The sequence below is a fragment of the Dreissena polymorpha genome, chromosome 3 (assembly GCF_020536995.1).
Source record: "Dreissena polymorpha isolate Duluth1 chromosome 3, UMN_Dpol_1.0, whole genome shotgun sequence".
In the NCBI taxonomy this organism is placed as follows: domain Eukaryota; kingdom Metazoa; phylum Mollusca; class Bivalvia; order Myida; family Dreissenidae; genus Dreissena; species Dreissena polymorpha.
The window spans coordinates 41483509-41502428 of record NC_068357.1 but is presented as its reverse complement, the minus strand read 5'-3'; the positions used below and the strand labels follow the sequence as shown (position 1 = coordinate 41502428).

Below are 18920 nucleotides of genomic sequence, written 5' to 3'. Positions count from 1 at the left end.
ATTACAATTCAGGTCGACACGCGATTGTAATAATGTAATAACTTTATTACAATTGAGTTTGTATGAGGACACCTTTTTGTCATTCATAGGTCGTATTACCCTATTAATATATATATTATATCCATGTATGCATTATATTTTGCAATAATCTGTGTTTGGAAATGCGATCAGATGCAATTTTAAAGCAAGAAAAAAGTTTATTACACTTTCGGGCGTTATTACAATTCAGGTTGTCACGCAATTGTAATAATGTAATAAAGTTTATTACAATTCAGGTCGTTATTACACTTCAGGTTGTAACAAAGGGCTCACTATAGCATTGAATGGAAAACTGACTGCCCCAAGTGACCATGCTTTTCAATGGACTGGAACCATTTACAAATTTGGCCCAGATAATGATGATTAAATAACTAACCATGACAGTGTTTTTTTTCCTTTCAAAATCAGGTCCGGTAATCGGCCCCATTTTCAATGGAATTTTTTTTTTTCCCAAATGGGAGCTTAAAATTCACAATGAAAGGTTTTCAAAAAATTTTTTTTTTAGATCTCAATATTTTGTTCATCCCCCATCCATATAAGTTCAACCTTAGTAAATATAATACTGAAAGCACTGGTATTTTCAATTTTTGAAGAATTTTATTTTTTTAGCAAAACAGTACAACACTAATTTCCCAATTTTGGCCACAACGGTGCAAATTTTCCCAATCAAAAGGGACCCAGCCCCATTCACAAAATGGTGAAAAAAAACACTGCATCATACCATGTATCAAACTGTACGGGGTCAGTAAAAAGCTGTGTAGCTAATAATATCTGGTCAGAGGTTTCTGACAAGATAATTCTACAAGTAGTTCATGTAGTCATATATAGTAACAACTCAACATCCTTTGGTAGTCGGGGGCTTGTTTTTTGACAAATAAAGACACTTCAACATAAACTTGATAAGGGTAAAAAGTACAGATCCGGCACATGCACATTTATACCAAGTGAATGAATTGCCACACATTTGTTTCGGAGATATTTTAGGTTTTCAGAAAATCAAACAGTCGTCTCCCACATGCCTTATTTTGTTACTGTATTAAAATAATTTTAGTAATTATGGATCATCCGTGACCATTCATACTCAAATTTGGTTGAATTAAGCTGTAAAGTTTTACAGAAAAAGATTGTTGAAGTCAAATAACAGCGACTGACTTTTATAACTCACTCTTTAGCAAACCTAAAAGAAGCAAACTGTACATGCTTGGTGAATTCAAAAAGTTACATTGTAGGTAATCATAATTTATGTTGAGTACAAAGCAAGATTTATTTTCTCACCTTTTCCTGCACCAAGTCTCTCACACAGTTCTGAAATGGACTGAGGCATGGTCCCTAGTGCCTGTGAGCTATAAACGCTGACTGTACCCTGTGGAAACTTGGCATGTGTAGCAATCAAGTCTTTTTTCATGGTCTGCCTTTCTATCAAATCTTCTTTCATGGTCTTCTTAGGTATCAAATCATCTTTTATGGTCTGCCTAGCTATAAAATCTTCATTCATGGTCTGTCTAGCTCTCAAGTCGTCTTTCATTGTCTGACTAGCTCTCAAATCATCTTTTATGGTCTGCCTAGCTATAAAATCACCATTCATGGTCCGCCTTGCAATCAAGTCTTCTTTCATGGTCTGACTAGCAATAAAATTTTGTTTCATGCTCAGGGTCTTTTCTTTCATTTCTTTAGCTTTAGCCTTCATGTCTTCAATAATATTTTTATTTAAGGCACCTGTGTTTCCATTAGATTCAGCAGAAGGCATGGTAACACTTAACTTGTTAGCTATTGGAAACCTTAGAAGGTTCATTTCTTTAACAATGTTTTTCAGCCTCATAAGGTAGTCTGTCATTGCATCACCACTTGCGTGGCTAGTTGCCACAGGAGTCTCAATGGGTTCCACATAACCACTTGCAGGGTTAGTTGCCATAGGAGTTTCAATGGGTTCCACATATCCACTTGCAGGGCTAGTTGCAACAGGAGTCTCAATAGGTTCCACTTTCTTTTTACTTAACAAGTCCGATTGTGTTGGTAAGTTTAGATCTGAAGGCAGTTTTTTTTCTAGTCCATAATTTTTTATGATTCTCTTCACAAGTTCTTTGTCTATAACAACTAAAAAATATAAATCAAAATATGTGTAAACACTGTAGTTTTATGTAGAAACAACAATGTAAACATTCATGTTTTATAATTATTTGAATATTTACAGTTTATTATTATGAAAACCTTATTATAGTATTAAAACAAGGGACAAAATTGTCACAAAACCAGGTTTTCAATCCGAAAAAAATAAAGGGAGACAAGTCAAACTGAACCGATTGTTTATAATTAACCCCCTTTGTTTCAAAATGAATCTATTTTAAGTCTTGGCGACCTTGACCTTGGAGATATTGATGTAATTCTTTCGTGCGACACACCGTCCAATGATGGTGAACAAATGTGCCAAATGATTTTAAAATCTTACAATGAATGACATAGTTATGGCCTGGACTAGCTCATTTATGGCCATTTTAGACCTTTGAACTCAAAGTGTGACCTTGACCTTGGAGATATCAACATAATTCTTTCGCGCGACACACCGTCTAATGATGGTGAACAAATGTGCCAAATGATTTTAAAATCTCACAATGAACGACAAAGTTATGGCTCGGACAAGCTTGTTCCGACCACCCACCAGCCCGCCCACCCGCCGACATTCGCCAATCTTATAACCAGTTTTTTCCTTCGGAAAACCTGGTCAATAATGTTAAGCCTTCCATAACTAACTTCTAAGAATTAATATACTCATACAGTTTATGTTCCTCATTATTAATTACAAATGTTCTCTTATTAATTTTGATGGATCCTTTCAGCAAATGCAACTGTTTTCATAAAACATGCCAAATTATATGATATTAAATCTTTATTTTTCAAGTTTTCCTAAACTTAATATAGAAGCTCTGTGCTTGGTCGTTTCGAAGAAGATTTTTACATGTTTTTCGCAATCTGCACATATCATAAATGTGACCTGGGGAAATGGTAAGTTTTCACAGCAGGGACATGATTGGAACACATTTTATATATGACCTCTAGATGATTCTTCACTCTGAATTTGAAAGCCAAGTGCTTTGTGGTTTCTAACAAGATTATTCTACATTTTATCCTTTTTTAAGTCAATGTAAAATTTGTGACCTCCGGAGGGAAGGTTTGACAACATGGGCATAATTTAAACAAACTTATAGAGATCATATCTAAGGTATTATTTACAGCATATGAAACATTTGGGCTTTATGGTTTCCTATATATGTTTTTTTAAGTTTTCATTTTCAAAACTCTTTTTTAGGCCAGGTCATAAATAGATCACAACAAGAGATGTGTTTGTCAGAAACACAATGTCCCCTACTGTGCCGCTTTGATTTATGTATATATATATATATATTTTTATATCCCTTTAAAAAATATTACTTCCCTTGTAAAAATTATCTGTACCTGCCAAATGATAAATAGAAATTATCTCCCTTTAAAGCTTGTTACTTCCCTTGGATTTGTTTTTTTAATCTGTGACCTTGAAGGATGACATTAACCGTTCATCACTCAAAATGTGCAGCTCCATGAGATACACATGCATGCCAAATATCAAGTTGCTATCTTCAATATTGCAAAAGTTATGGCCAATGTAAAAGTTTTCGGACGGACAGACAGATGGACTGACGGACAGTTCAACTGCAAAAAATATATAAAAAATTCAAGAAACATTCCCCAGGGGCTCCTCCAAATGCTGCCCTCAGATTTAAGAGGAGACATCATTGAAGAAAAGTTTGAGAAAAAGTTTAAATGAATTAAAATGACTGACATTATGGTATTTCAATAACTCAACATCAGTGAGTAGTCCTCAGGTGACCTTAATTAACAAGAAACCGTCGGAGACGGACGATGCTCCCCAAAGTTTTTTTTTGTCACAATATTGCACTATATATTCAGATAAAAGGAAACGTCTTGAGGGTCATAACTTTGGACAAAATAATACGATGGATGGTTTAGCAACTTAAAAATTTCAAAGGGCCATAACTCTCTAAATAAATCATCTAACCAAAACCCACAAATAACATGCGCATCTCCTCAAGGTAGTAAAGCTTCCCAGAAAGCTTCATTGAATTCCAGTCAGTAGTTGGGGAGAAATAGCCCGGACAAGAATTGCACTATATGTACAATTTATAGAAAATTTCAAAGGGCCATAACTCTGTGAAAAATCATCCGACCATAACCGGCTGATAATATGCACATCTGTTGGTAGTGAAACTTCCCATAAAGTTTCATTGAATTCCCGTAATAAGTTGCTGAGAAATAGCTCGGACAAGAATTGCACTATATGTACAATGGACAATTTCAAAGGGCCATAACTCTGTGAAAAATCATCTGACAAGAAGCGGCTGATAATATGCACATCTCCTCTTGGTAGTAAAGCTTCCCATAAAGTTTCATTGAATTCCAGTCATTAGTTGCTGAGAAATAGCCCAGACAAGAATTGCACTATATGTACAGTTAATGGAAAATTTCAAAGGGCCATAACTCTGTGAAAAATTATCCGACCAGAACCCGCTGATAATATGCACATCTCCTTTTGGTAGTGAAGCTTCCCATAAAGTTTCATTGAATTCTGGTCATTAGTTGCTGAGAAATAGACCGGACAAGAATTGCACTATATGTACAGTTAATGGAAAATTTCAAAGGGCCATAACTCTGTGAAAAATCATCCGACCAGAAACGGCTGATAATATGCACATCTCCTTTTGGTAGTGAAGAGTCCCACAAAGTTTCATTGAATTCCGGTCATTAGTTGCTGAGAAATAGCCCGGACAAGAATTGCACTTTATGTACAGTTAATGGAAAATTTCAAATGGCCATAACTCTGTGAAAAATCATCCGAACAGAAGCGGCTGAAAATATGCACATGTCCTCTTGGTAGTGAAGCTTCCCATAAAGTTTCATTGAATTCTGGTCATTAGTTGCTGAGAAATAGCCCGGACAAGAATTGCACTATATGTACAGTTAATGGAAAATTTCAAAGGGCCATAACTCTGTGAAAAATTATCCGACCAGAACCCACTGATAATATGCACATCTCCTCTTGGTAGTGAAGCTTCCCATAAAGTTTCATTGAATTCCGGTCATTAGTTGCTGAGAAATAGCAGATAGATATTTTTGTGCACGGACGGACAGACGCACACACACACGCACGGACAGACGAAGGGGCGACTATATGCTCCCCCCAAAATAAATTTTGGGGGAGCATAATAAAATATTAGCCCCCCCTCCCCTGTTCAAACCTGGCTCCTTTTTATTAAAAGGCTTCTGCCTTTATCTCTTTATCAAATGTTCTGTTATTCTGTGTCATACATTCTTTAACACTTTATTATGGAACGCCTTCACTGTCTTATAATACCAAAACTTGTGATATAACGTCAATCTGACTGTGCATGAATGCCTGTAATCATTATATATATGCATAATCACAATATATAAATACATAATTTGAATATATACTGATAAAACATTAATATATAAAGATATAATTGTCTTATATAGAGATAAAATGTAAAAATATACAGAAACGAATGTACTATACACAGATAATTTTTTATTGTATAAATGCATTATTTCTTAATATGAAGGCAAAAGATCTTTATATGAACATAAATCGTTTTGTAATAATGATAACGAATATTTTTTCATGATATATAGGCATTACTTGTTTATATAAAGACAAATTACCTTTATATAAACATAAATCGTTATTATATAATCCCATATCGTCTTTATATGCAGATACAATTTGAAAAATACGTTACAAATCTTAAATTAATTGATTTGGCAATGTTTTGTTTTTATGCCCCCACCATGAAATGGCAACAGGACCGGGCATATAGCGTTTTCCCTGTCCGTGTGTTTGTGTGTGTGAATGTGCAAAATATTGCAATAGTTTCGTGTCGTGTCAAAAACTTGCACGAACACAAAAAAAAATAAAGTTGCACAAATTATGTTTCCATCATATGGGGGGGGGGGGGGATATTGTTTTTGTGCTGTCCAGAGATCTGTCTGAACCTCCGGATGGATGTTCCTTAAACCTTGTCAGCACTTCTTCTCATAAACCGCTGAAGGCATTTCAATGAAACTTGGAGTGATCAGTACTAAGCCTAGTTGTGCATTTTGTCAGGAATTCTTATTTGAGTCAAGGTCAAGGTCACAAGGTCAAAAAATATAATTTCCTTGTCAGCACTTCTTCTCAAAATCCAATAAAGGGAATTCAATGTAACTTGGTAAAATTGAACGTAACATAAATTTTCCGGTGCGTGCACAAAATATTTGGCTTGTAAATTTCACTCTACAGTAGTATTATAATGATAAAAGAACTTTATATTATGATGAGTGACCAATACATAAATAACAAATAGCTTCGTATATTTATGTCCGAACTTTATAGAAATATTAAAATACATATATCTTCATATCAATACATAATATCTATGTATCGAGATAAATGCATATATATAATTCAATTTTATCTGTATCTCTCAATGTTTTATGTACATATAAGGATCTTTTATATTTATTACATAACGATTTATGTTCATATAAAGATCTTTTGCCTTCATATAATGAAGTAATGCCTTTACATAATGGAAGATTATCTGTGTATAATACATTCGTATCTGTATATTTTTACATTTTATCTATATATAAGAAAATTATATCTTAATATATTAATGCTTTATCTGTATATATTAAAATTATGTATTTATATATTGTGATTATGCATATATATAATGGTTACAGGCATTCATGCACAGTAAGATTGACGTAATATCACAAGTTTTGGTATTATAAGACAGTCAAGGCGTTCCATACTTTATTTAAATGATTCAAATGCATATTCATCATTCATAATTTTCATCATTTGAAACACTAAAATTGTATGCATGTCAAAATGATGACTACCCCTAAAAAACATAAATAAACGAGCACTATTTGCTGTGTGGGTCTACTTGTTGAATCTAAGACTATTCCTGCATACTTAATACAATATTTTCTTAAAATAACAACTTACAATCTTTTGTAACCGTTTGTTCTCCTGTGAAGTCCTTAATACATTGCACTACTGTTACTGAAAAAAAGGAAACCATTTTCAAAATAATATCTCTCGTCCACAGAAGGTACTACACAATATGATAATTATCATTCTTGTTGTTGTTTTAACTAGATCTTGGTCGGTTGACTTTATTTTCATTCGTTTATGGATCAAGTGAAAAGTCACCTTCTATTTGCATTATGTTGACAGTTGTAATTCGAACATGTTTCAAGTATATAAGAAGGGTAAGGAACCACTTCTCAACCCACGAAATAGTTTTTTTTAACTATAATGAAATTTAAGCCAAAATCTGCAGTTACTAAATCGTTAGTGGAGAAAAATCACCTTTATAGAACAATCCAATCAATACAGAAATCTGTCAAATTGTAAAAACAAATCACTGCTATAGAACAACCCAACCAATACACACCTCGGTCTAGTTTAAGAAACTTCTCCAGCTCAGTGACAGTTCTGGGAAACTCAGCTAAAGTATTCTCCTCTGACGATTTGACATCATTGCCTTTTCTTATGGTGGAATCATTTCTGTACTTTGTAATAGAATCTTGACCAGGTCTTGTTAAATTTGAATTGTCTTTTCTTGTGGTGGCATCTTTTCTGTACTTTGTAACAGAATCTTGATCAGTTGTAGCTAAATTCTCAGTCTCTTTTCTATTGAGCCTGTTAGCAGCATTCTGCAAGTAAATACCAAGCTTTATTTATATCATTAATGATTATATGCAAGAGATGTGTATAATGATTTTTCCAACTGCTCATTAAAACACTTGTACTTTTTCACAAGATGCCCCGTCTACTAATTACTACAGAAAGCATTTATGATATTAACCATAGATACATGTATTCAAAAAAGCAATTTAGGGCCAACAGGTATGGGACCAGTTAAAAGGTACAGGTATGTGATAAAAATATGCATATTTATTAGATGAATGAAATGAAATCTTCAAATTGTTCTGTGAAAATCAAGGGCAGACCTTATTTCTGAATTCATTAAATTGTGAATTTTATAAACACCATTTTATTTCAAAGGAATGAATTGCCATACGTGCTGCTGGGATCTTTGGAAAGGAGCCTGATGTGAAACTGTAGTACTGTGGCCTGTCCCTGCCCAACTCCATGACACTTGTAGGCGTCGCAGAGAGGCCCTGTGTGCACGCATGCAAGGACACCTCAACATGTCTATCTGTTGATGCTGCCAAATAAATAGAAGTGATATTGTGATTTTCATTGACCCATGGAATATTTTTGCTTTTATACAGTTTTTTTTAAAGCATATCTGTAGTAAAACAATTTGTATTACAGCTGTCTAAAGTCATGATACCTTGTACCATGAATAATGTGCAGATAAATACCAACAAATTCAGATCTAAATTGGAAAGAAGATTTAGCAACCTGCAAGTAAGGTATTATTTGTATATGTCCATGAATTTTTGTGACCCTAACAACAATGAAGAATGAACAAGTGTTATAAATAGAACTGTTCCTACAGATGAGAACTTTATGCTGTTTAATGGCGAAATTAATATACATGTCTGAATTGTGGCCAATATCATTGATAAAATAATGACATTTTTTTAAAGTGGCGAAATGGCCACATTTTTAAGAGCCAGCAGGAACCCTGATATAGTATTGCTTAAATAATATTATTTCAACTTCTGTAGTTTTTCAATCACAACCTTTACTGATATTTGTCAAAGAATTATGTTATTGTTAACATCATGGTCAGTATTGAGCAATTAAAGAATGTTACCCAAAGCTTACATCTGAGATAGTTCTTCTTGAAAGCTCTGAGTTTATGAGTACATACGTACAGCTCAGAACATAAATTGTATGTTCGAAGAAAAGCATAGCTTTATTGGTACATGTTGGCGTAAAAACACAGCGCGCTTAAAATTCCTTTTTCTTTTTTTCTTAATTTTTCTTTAGGCTCATAAGACGAAACTGTTTTTCAAATTCCAAATACCTTGATGTTTTCCATATGTCAAAAAGTAGACATTTGCATTAACAGTTGACGTGTTTGAAACTTAATTTAAAATCAGTCTTTTGCGAGCACACCAATAGGCAACTCATTTAAGTTTTTTTACTTTGCACATTATGTATATATTTATGATCTATTTGCGTTCATTGATGACAGAAAATAGTTTAGGTGGCTCATATTACCGATTAATCTGCCGCCCGGATTCTGGGGGGCGAGTTTCTATGGAAAATCGGGTTATCAGTTGCAACTCCCAGCAACCCGGAGGGTAATTTTTTTTAAAAAGTGTTTGATGGATGGACCTCCTATTTAACCTTGTTGGATATCCTACTAGGTTACCCTGTTGGATGGGTGGATATTTATCAAACTTAGTTGTAATCATATTATGTATACCTTGTTGAGTCTTGTGGTTCAAAAACTGTCAAATAAGGCAAAGTCATTGATAAACCTTTTTACATATTATAAAAATAACATTTTAAGCAAAATTCTTTATTCCAAGTTCTATCAAATGTTATGTCATTTTGTAACAAAAAACAATACAAGAACATCGATGCACAGGTATGTTCTTACAACTATTCAACTAATTTTATGATATTTGTACTTTCTCAGAAATGATCATTTAGATAATTCATATACATTGTATCTCTTACTGGATTCAAGAGTTGCCTGCTAGCGTTTCATTTTGAAAATGATTTAGTTTCATACTAGCAAAGAAATTTTTCATTTTTGAGTCCTTTTTAATTACAATAACTATGGATGAACATCAAAGCAGTTAGCCCAATTCGTACAAACAAAAAACAAATTAATTGCGATTCATTAAGTGTGCTGTTGAATTTCACTGGCAATAACTTGTTACTCAAAAGGATTATCACTCTCAAGAGCTAATACCACTAAAATTCATCAAAGAAACTTACCAAAAAAATAATGATGATTGTCCATTGCATTCGTCTAATCTCTTTAATTGCTACAAATTGAAAAAAAAATTTCACAAGTCCCATGCGGCAGCCATTTGAAAACATTTACCTATAGCTAAATGTATCGATGAATTTCATTTGTTGAATGTATCTCCTAGGGCCAATCAAATAGCGCAGTTAATCACTTACAGTCAATGAAGCGTGTAGTTTAGCTGGCGAAGATTAGATCGTCTGTACACATGCCTGGGTGCTAAATCACAAAAATTGGCAGCTGTTTATAGCTTCAATAGGGTCATATGACAGGAAATACACAAGTGAGTGGGTATGTTTGAAACTTTGAGGGGCTAATTTTTTTTAAATCGTATCTAGCCAGCCAGCTGGGGGGGGGGGGGCTTTAGCCCCCTAGCCCCCCACCTAAATACGCCTCTAATAACCATAGTTCGAAAATCATTAATCCGAATTATATATACACACATAACTAACGCATAAATAGTGATACAACGTTTGGAATATTGAAATATATATTATTATGATACACGAAAACTACACAATATGTACGAAAACTAAACAATTACCTATGTCTGACCACTAATCAGGACGAATTCAGGTAGCTTTTCTCCGGAGGTCAACTTCACGTCATGGAGATGGGGACAGCCATATTAGGTGTACTTACTTGAAATTGTCGAGTTTGATGTCGACATCATCATTATCAATTCGCTGTTGAAGCATGGCAGACAGAAAGAAACGTTACAGAAACGGTAAATAGACTATTAAGTTTTAATTTGATAAAATAAAGACACACAAAGTTGTACACACACACACACATGAGGTAGTGGAAATTTTAACATTTGATTGTGCAATTCAAATGTGTACCCATATGTGTTCGTAACCGTCAGATTCTATTCGTTGACTTAGGTTTCACAACCCAAAAAAATTAAGTTCATGGAACGGAATTAACATAACTTGTACTGGACAATGTACAAAAAGGAACACCAGCCAAAGTGTACTATTTTTTTTGCTATGTAATTATTTATATCCATTGTAACTCTTGTGTTAACTCACGGACTCTAGATTACATGGATATGAAACGGGACCGTTACGCCAAATATCTTGTTGGGTCTAAGTCACGTGACCGTGTCGTATCTGTCGATCTTTTATCGAAGCGCCGATGTTATACATTTGATGTACCCACTCACGTATTTTGTTAAATTATAGTTTCATTTCTAGGCCGATTTTGACAAATTATATATCATTAAAAAGCTTACGTAATGTTAGCTAAAGAAACTTCAGCGTACAGTTTATATAGTATATAGTATATAGTAAAGTCGCGCCAGTCAAAAATCATAAAAAGCCACATTTAAAGTTATGGAAGCCAGAACTAACGTAATGTAGTTTTCAGATATATAAATATATATTAAGTTTTTCTTCTGATTTTGGCAGCTCGGCGAGTTATAACTTTAACTTTTGCAAATATCATACCGTTTTGGAGTTTTAGAATCTAGATTTACGGTTGACATGTTCGTACTTTATACCGATTTGTAGCGTTTGTATTTGGAGTTCAGTTTTAAAAATAACATCTTGCTTAGGAGAATAGAATTCTGTATATGATAGAAAAAAAAATGGTTTAAAAATGAAAGCAAGTAAGGAATGAAGGCGGAAATAAGTAGCTAGCGGGCCTAACGAACCGAACTGATGGCGATTATGCTTTTGTTTAGATACCGGCCATTGAATTTCTTTTGCCACGATTATTATATTTTTTTATGGAATATATTGAAATATTTTGTTCTAGAGACATATCCATAAAGCTAAGTATTAATGAAGCTTAATAAATTTACGATTTCAGCTCTTGATTATAACACAGAAAGGGTGTTAATTTTATGATGAAACAGCGTATACAAATGTATAGCGGACCCTCTTGATATTTTTCGGCTTTGCATACTTCAAATATAATGGGTGTCAAAACATTCATCGTTTGTTGTTTATTATCAAAAAGGTAATTATGTAAAATTATATGAAAGGTTATTAATCATAAATTATCAATTAATTAAAATTATTTAAAGATTCTTGAAAATCACGGTCAACTGTCTATGCATGTATATTGAAATATCTTTATAAGTTAACAGAGTTATAAATATATAGAATTCTAAATTAAAACTCTGTATTATTTGTATTTTTCGGAAAGATTATTTAACCCCGTTGTGGTCAAATGAGAATGCTGTTTTTAATTATGTTGTTCCGTACACTACCATACACTCTTTATAGGACTACGAAATGACGGAGTTTTTTTACCGGTACCCGCTAAATACGTTAAATGTTAAGTATTAGATTTTTTAAATGTTTAAAATGTACATGTATAGGTATTAAGCACTTATAATTATTGTGATTTAGCTGGCTGACATCTATACAGTATTTAGTTTATGGCAATCTGTATGGGCAGATGACTATAAATGTTTTCAATACGCTACATATCTTATTAACGCAAAATTGAGTATTTGGCGTTACATTACTCCAAGAAATGACCACTAATACCACGAGAAGACATGGAGGTATCATAAAAAGTGTAATCTGACCAGACATTGCCACCTGTGGTAAGGGACCAATATACAAGTAAAGGTCCCTGCTCTGGCGTATGACACCATAGTGTTATTTAGTATTGGTCGGCACAGTTTCTGATCATAACGAGATAATTGGTTTGTGCTGAACACAGGGGCAATAAAACCACAGATCTATCAATAAACAAGATTATTGAGATATCTTTTTTTGAACACCGCGATGAAAATGCTCAAACCATGGACTCTAGATTACACGGATAAGAAACATGGCAACATTCTCAGAATCATCACTGCTATATGTGTAATCACCTAACAATTCGTCTAAAAATAATTTATATATTTGAGTTGAAGACGATGTACTGTTGTTTAAGTCTGAATAAACTATCTGTCTGCCTGTCTAAATCCAAGCCGTCATTGTCCCGGTGAAAAAAAATCTGATTTTCAAAAGTTGGACATGATGCCCTGATGTCAAAATATGAAATGACCCGCGTAACACGGACCGTGATTTTCAAGAATCTTTAATAAATTGATAATTTAAGGTAAATAACATTTCAAATAATTATACATAATTACCTTGTTGATAATAAACAGCAAACGATGAATGTTTTTGACACCCATTTTATTTCAAGTATGCATGCAAAGCCGAATAATATCGAGAGGGTCCGCTATATACGCTGTTTCATCATAAATTTTACACCCTTTCTGTGTTATAAACAAGAGCTGAAATCGTTAATTTATTAAGATTCATTTATAATAAGCTTTATTGATATGTTTCGTGAACAAAATACTACAATATATTCCATAAAAAATATAATAAGATGGCAAAAGAAATTCAATGGCCGGTTTCTAAACAAAAGCATAATCGCCAAGACCGTAGCATCAGTTCAGTGCGTTAGGAACGCGCGCTACATTTTCCCGCCTTCATTCCTTATTTACTTTCGGTTTTAAACAAAAAAAAATTCTATCGTATACAGAATTCTATTCTCCTAAGCTAGATGTAATTTTTAAAACTGAACTCCAAATATAAACGCTACAAATTGGTATTAAGTACGAACATGTCAACCGTTAATCTAGATTCTAAAACTCCAACACGGTATGATATTTGCAAAAAATATTTGCCGAGAAATGAAACTATAATTTAACAAAAGACGTGAGTGGGTACATCAAAATGCATTACCTCGGCGCTTCGCTGTACGCTAATCGTAAAAGATCGATAGCCACAACACGTTAAAACGCGCGGTGGTAAAACATAAAATGTGTATTTCTTGTGTTTAACTCGCTATAAATCCATTAATAACAACGGGAATATACTAAAAGTTATATTTTTTGAAAGAGGAATTAATAAGCAACAAGATAACGTATAAACCAATAAAATCGGATGAATAGTTTTTGCATAAGATTGAATTTACTACAGTAAGGGTCAAATACTCGATTCATCTCCTGTCAATATACACTCCGTGGTTAACTAAAGCAGTAGTGTTAAGGGCAAACAAACTAAAAACCATTAGCACAACGCTGGTTTAACGTTTGTTTCAGACAAATCAGACCACAAACAGGACAGAGAGACCAAACAGGATGACGTTGATGAAAGCTCACCTGTGATTCAGATGTTCCGAACATTTCAAAAGATTCTTGATGAGAAACATGACAAACATGAGAGAATTGTGAAACTCAGTCGAGACATCACTATTGAGAGCAAGCGTGCAATTTTCTTGTTGCACAGATTTAAGAAGTAATTATTTCTGTGCATTTTCTTACCTCCAAGCATTAAACAACTGTTAACATTATGCTTTTTAGGCTCCAGTAATTGCTAGCATAACAAAATTTGGCTCTCAGGTCTACAATAATCTTAAAAGTTGGGTCACGAAACATGAACAATTTTGTAAGGATGACTGTATGCATGTGGAGAAAAAATCAGGACATTGTTAATGTTGTTTTTTGTGTGTTTTATTTACAATTCGACATTCATGCTCTTTAACATGATAGTTTTGCCAAACTGTTCAGGATAGTAAATTGTCTGCATATTTACTTGTCCTTGACTTGGTACATCTGATAACTGAAGCCTTAAATTGCATGTATCTTATTATTTATTATGTATTTTGTTGAATAATTAATTAAATAATTTAATTTATTTGGGAGTAAGAAACCATACCAAGTACTTTTTTAATTTCTCAGTTCTTTCTCAAAGATAGCAATCTTAACTTAATGTGACAGTTTTAAGATATGAATTATTCCAATCTTCTTTTTTACAGTGTGAATGACAGTGAAGACATCATTCAACAAACAGAGACAAAGTTGCTGGACCTTGAAAGGTCAAAGTTCAAGGATGTTGCCATGGAACTACAGGGGACAGATCCATACCAGTTCCTGAGAGCATATTCGCCAGGTACATATGTATTGACAGATTTTTTGTGACTAGTCGGGGCGCATATAGGAGTTACTTGCTTCGGTGTCGTCTGCAGCGTCACACTTTTCGAAAAAGGCTCATAACTTCTGTGTCCCTTCAGATATTGCTTTCATAATTTATTATTTGGTATGCATGTGTATCTGGACAACAACTTTCCATGCACATACAATTTTTTACACATGTGACCTTGACCTTGAACTTGAGGTCAGCGTTCAGGTATTGAAATCTGCTGTTGAAGTGAGTGCAACCGCAATTTGAAAAAGGCTCATACCTACTGTATGTGTCCCTTCAGATATTGCTTTCATATTTGGTACGCATGTGTATCTTGACAACACCTTTCCATGCACATGAAATTTTTGAACTTGGGGTCCGCGTTCAGGTTTCGAAATCTGCAACTGTGATTCAAAAAAAGCTCAAAATATAAAATAATAATGATATAACATAGAAACTTACTACAGCCAACACAAACCTGTGTGGATAGCAGTTTAGAATTGAAGATAATTCACAAATTATAGCACAAAGGAGGGCATTTTGTGTTTGGCCTGTCTGTGTTTTTGTCATGTTGCTATTAGATTTACAATATTCATACAAAATTATTTTGGTCATTCATAAAAAAAAGTTTTGCTTATTCAATATGTTACTTAAACGGACAAAAAAGGGTGAAAGTTTGATTGTAACAACTTAAAGAATTAATGTCCCATTCCTGATATAATAGTACACAATTAACACAGGTATGCTACCATCAGGAGACACATCCATCTCGCGGAGTTCTAGTTTAGAATATTATACATGTATTGACATTGATAAATAAGCAAAAAAAAACATTTTTCTTTTGGAAATTAAGATATATCAAAAACGTTGATGTCAGTGCATATTTTGTTCATAATATCAATGAAATATGTACTTCAATTTTTAATAAGCATGATGTTCATGTATAACATATTATGTATGAGGAATTTTTAATGTAGTTGTTAGCTCACCTGAGCTCAATGTGCTCATGTGAGTTTTTGTGATCGCCCTTTGTCAGTTGTGCTTCATGGGGCGTCAACATTTGCCTTGTTAACACACTAGAGGCCAAATTTATTGTCAGATCTTCATGAAACTTGGTCAGAAGATTGTGCCAATGATATTTTGGACAATGTCAAAAATGGTTCTGGTTGGTTGAAAAGCATGGCCACCAGGTGGCGGGGCATTTTTCCTAAAATGGCTATAGTAAAACCTTGTTAACACTCTAGAGCCCACATTTATTATCTGATCTTCATGAAATATGGTTAGAACATTTGTTTCAATGATATTTTGGATGACTTCGAAAATGGTTCCGGTTGGTTGAAAAACATGGCCGCCAGGGGCCAGGCATTTTTCATTATACATGTATTGCTATAGAAAAACCTTGTTAACACTCTAGAGGCAACATTTATTGTCAGAACTTATTGAAACTTAGTCAGAAGATTTGTCAACCATGGATATCTTGGACGAGTTTGAAAATGGTTCCGGTTGGTTGAAAAACATGGCCGCCAGAGGACGGGCATTTTACCTCATATGGCTTTATTAAAGCCCTGTTAACACTCAAGAGACCACATTTTCGATTGTCATGAAACATAGTCAGAATATTTGTCAATGATATCTTGTATGAGTTCTAAAGTATGGTAGTTTGGGTTGGTTGAAAAACATTGCTGCTAGGGGGCAGGGCATTTTCCTTATATGGCTGAAGTAAAACCTTGTTTAAACTTTAGAAATCATATTTATGGTCCAATCTTCTTGAAACATGGTCAGAACATTTTTTCTATTGATATCTTGGATGAGTTCGAAAATGGTTCTGGTTTGTTGAAAAACATGGCCGCTAGGGAGTGGGGCATTTTTCTTTATATGGCTATAATAAAACCTTTTTTAAACTCTAAAAGTCACATTTATTGTTCAGTCTTTATTGAACTTGGTCAGAACTTTTTTGTAATGATAACTTGGATTGATTCAAATATGGATCAGGTCTGTTGAAAAGCATGACCACCAGGGTGGGGGTCCCTTATTTGGCTCTAGTAAACCCTTGTTAACACTGTTAAAGTCATATTTATAGTTCAAACTTCATGACTTGGTCAGAACATTGTTCTAATGATATCTTGGGCTGCACAGAACAGGTCAGATCCTTTGTATCTAAGGTGAGCGACTTTGGGCTATACAAGTTTATCATTGGCAGCATTTTTGCTTTGAACAACTGTTGATGTCATAATAATATGTACATGGTTTTGCATACTTTATTCCACAGGTCTACAGGAGTACATAGAGGCACTGTCTTTCTTTGTATACCTAAAAGACAACACAATCATTCCATTGAAAGATGTTCAGGCCAGACTTACTTTCAAAACTGATTGCCAGACTGTTAACAAAGACGATTCGGAAGGGTCTACAGATGAAACAATTCAAACCATTCAGGTTTTTGTCCCACCAAGCGAGTATATTCTTGGACTTGCGGACCTTACTGGGGAAATGATGAGACGGGCTATAAATAGCGTTGGTGATGGGGACTTAAATCGTCCCTTTGAGATATGCGCAGTGTTGCAAGAAGTTGAGTTGGCATATAGTAAGCTTACGCACAGCAATAGGGAGGTGAATAGAAAGCTTACTGTTCTGCGACAAAGCTTGAGGAAGGTCGAGAGTGCATGCTACACGCTCAAAGTGCGTGGCTCGGAAATTCCAAAGCACATGCTTGTTGATGTGATTTCGAAGTCAAACGCCTATGCTTCAGCAGATTTTTTGGATGAATGTGTTGTTGAGGACGATTAGAATGCTGGTACATGACCAATGACTTTGATGTCTAGTAAATTAAATAGTGACTTTTGCATATATGGTGGTTCATAATCTGTTAAAAATAAAAATCAAAGCGATGAAGGCACTAAAGTTAATCACTGTTGTCGTCCTTGATTAGCTTGTGCGCGTTGCACAGGCTAGTCAGTGTGCACAGGCTTATCTTATTTGCATTAAGCCCCGTTTTCCCTGAAAGCAGCCAATATGTACAGATTTCAATGATAAACACTAGACGGACCAATGTCGTCTTACAAGCTGGTAAATACCCACACTGCAGTAGTAGAGCAGAGTCTCCTAAGCATTCGTCGTCTGCAGTGCAGACAGGCAGCGGTAATTGTTCCTAGCGTAGTGAGTTACCGTCCCTAGCGTAGCTAAGCACATACTGATTTGCAAAACATGCTCTGTAAATTTAGTCGGACGCATACGTGACCAACTAAAAACTGTCATGGAGGACGGTATGATTACTGGTACTTAAACAACAGCACAAATAATTGATGTGCTATTAAATAGTTATACAGTCCACTCTCGTTATCTCGACATCGGATATCTTGATATTCTCGATATGTCGAAGTAAGCTCAATGTCCCATTTTTTTTCCTTCTTTATCTATATAAATAAACATCGCTTATCTCGATTTTCGTTATGTCGAATAATTTGATATTTCGATATAAAATTGTGTCCCTAGTCCCGATTTTACATGTATTTACTGTGGTTTATCTTGAAGTGCGAATAACTGTCCCAGTGTTGGCAAAAGGTGAGACATTTTTTCTTTGGTACTTCACCGCCCCGCTTCGCCAGGCTGCTCTCGATACTGTGCGGTAGGAAATTGATCCGTTAATTGCATGAATGATCACACGTGTGTAATGTCGTTAGCCATTAACACATGAGTAAGGCCTGTCACTTTAACATCAATTAACTGCAATTAATACACAGCCTGCCGAAAGGCCGAAAGACTAATTGTTTTTACAAACAAAATTCCAAAATGCATTGAGTTATATTTTTATGTATATAAACCGTCGCAAATTTACAGAATGCTGTTCTATCATTGAAACAACAGTAATTGTCATGGGTAACCTGAAAGAATATGATTTACGCATGTTCAGATGGAAAACCCTCGTCTTGATTGGACGTCA

General features: G+C 34.4%; 2 protein-coding genes across 4 annotated transcripts in view; one reads left to right on the top strand and one right to left on the bottom strand.

Annotated features, from left to right (window-relative positions):
• The window catches only part of LOC127873825 (translation initiation factor IF-2-like), a 51217-nt gene extending 40461 nt beyond the window's left edge, over positions 1–10756 (bottom strand). Inside the window, exons 1-6 of one of the 3 annotated variants that reach the window (XM_052417823.1) lie at positions 10606–10705; positions 10220–10280; positions 8187–8333; positions 7557–7818; positions 7106–7162; positions 1315–2133 (exon numbers count right to left, since the gene is read on the bottom strand). In XM_052417823.1, coding sequence (XP_052273783.1) covers positions 1315–2133; positions 7106–7162; positions 7557–7818; positions 8187–8318 — 1270 coding nt within the window. In that variant the 5' untranslated portion in view covers positions 8319–8333; positions 10220–10280; positions 10606–10705. Of the gene's footprint in view, positions 1–1314; positions 2134–7105; positions 7163–7556; positions 7819–8186; positions 8334–10030; positions 10081–10219; positions 10281–10605 lie in introns of all 3 variants that reach the window. The other 2 variants (XM_052417821.1, XM_052417822.1) reach the window with 2 other exon arrangements.
• LOC127873827 (translin-associated protein X-like) lies at positions 10644–17886 on the top strand. Its single transcript, XM_052417829.1, has 4 exons — positions 10644–10788; positions 14119–14314; positions 14835–14968; positions 17250–17886. The coding sequence occupies exons 1-4, from the start codon at positions 10758–10760 to the stop codon at positions 17765–17767; spliced, it is 879 nt and encodes a 292-aa protein (XP_052273789.1). The 5' UTR covers positions 10644–10757; the 3' UTR covers positions 17768–17886.
• The last annotated feature ends 1034 nt before the right edge of the window (positions 17887–18920 follow it).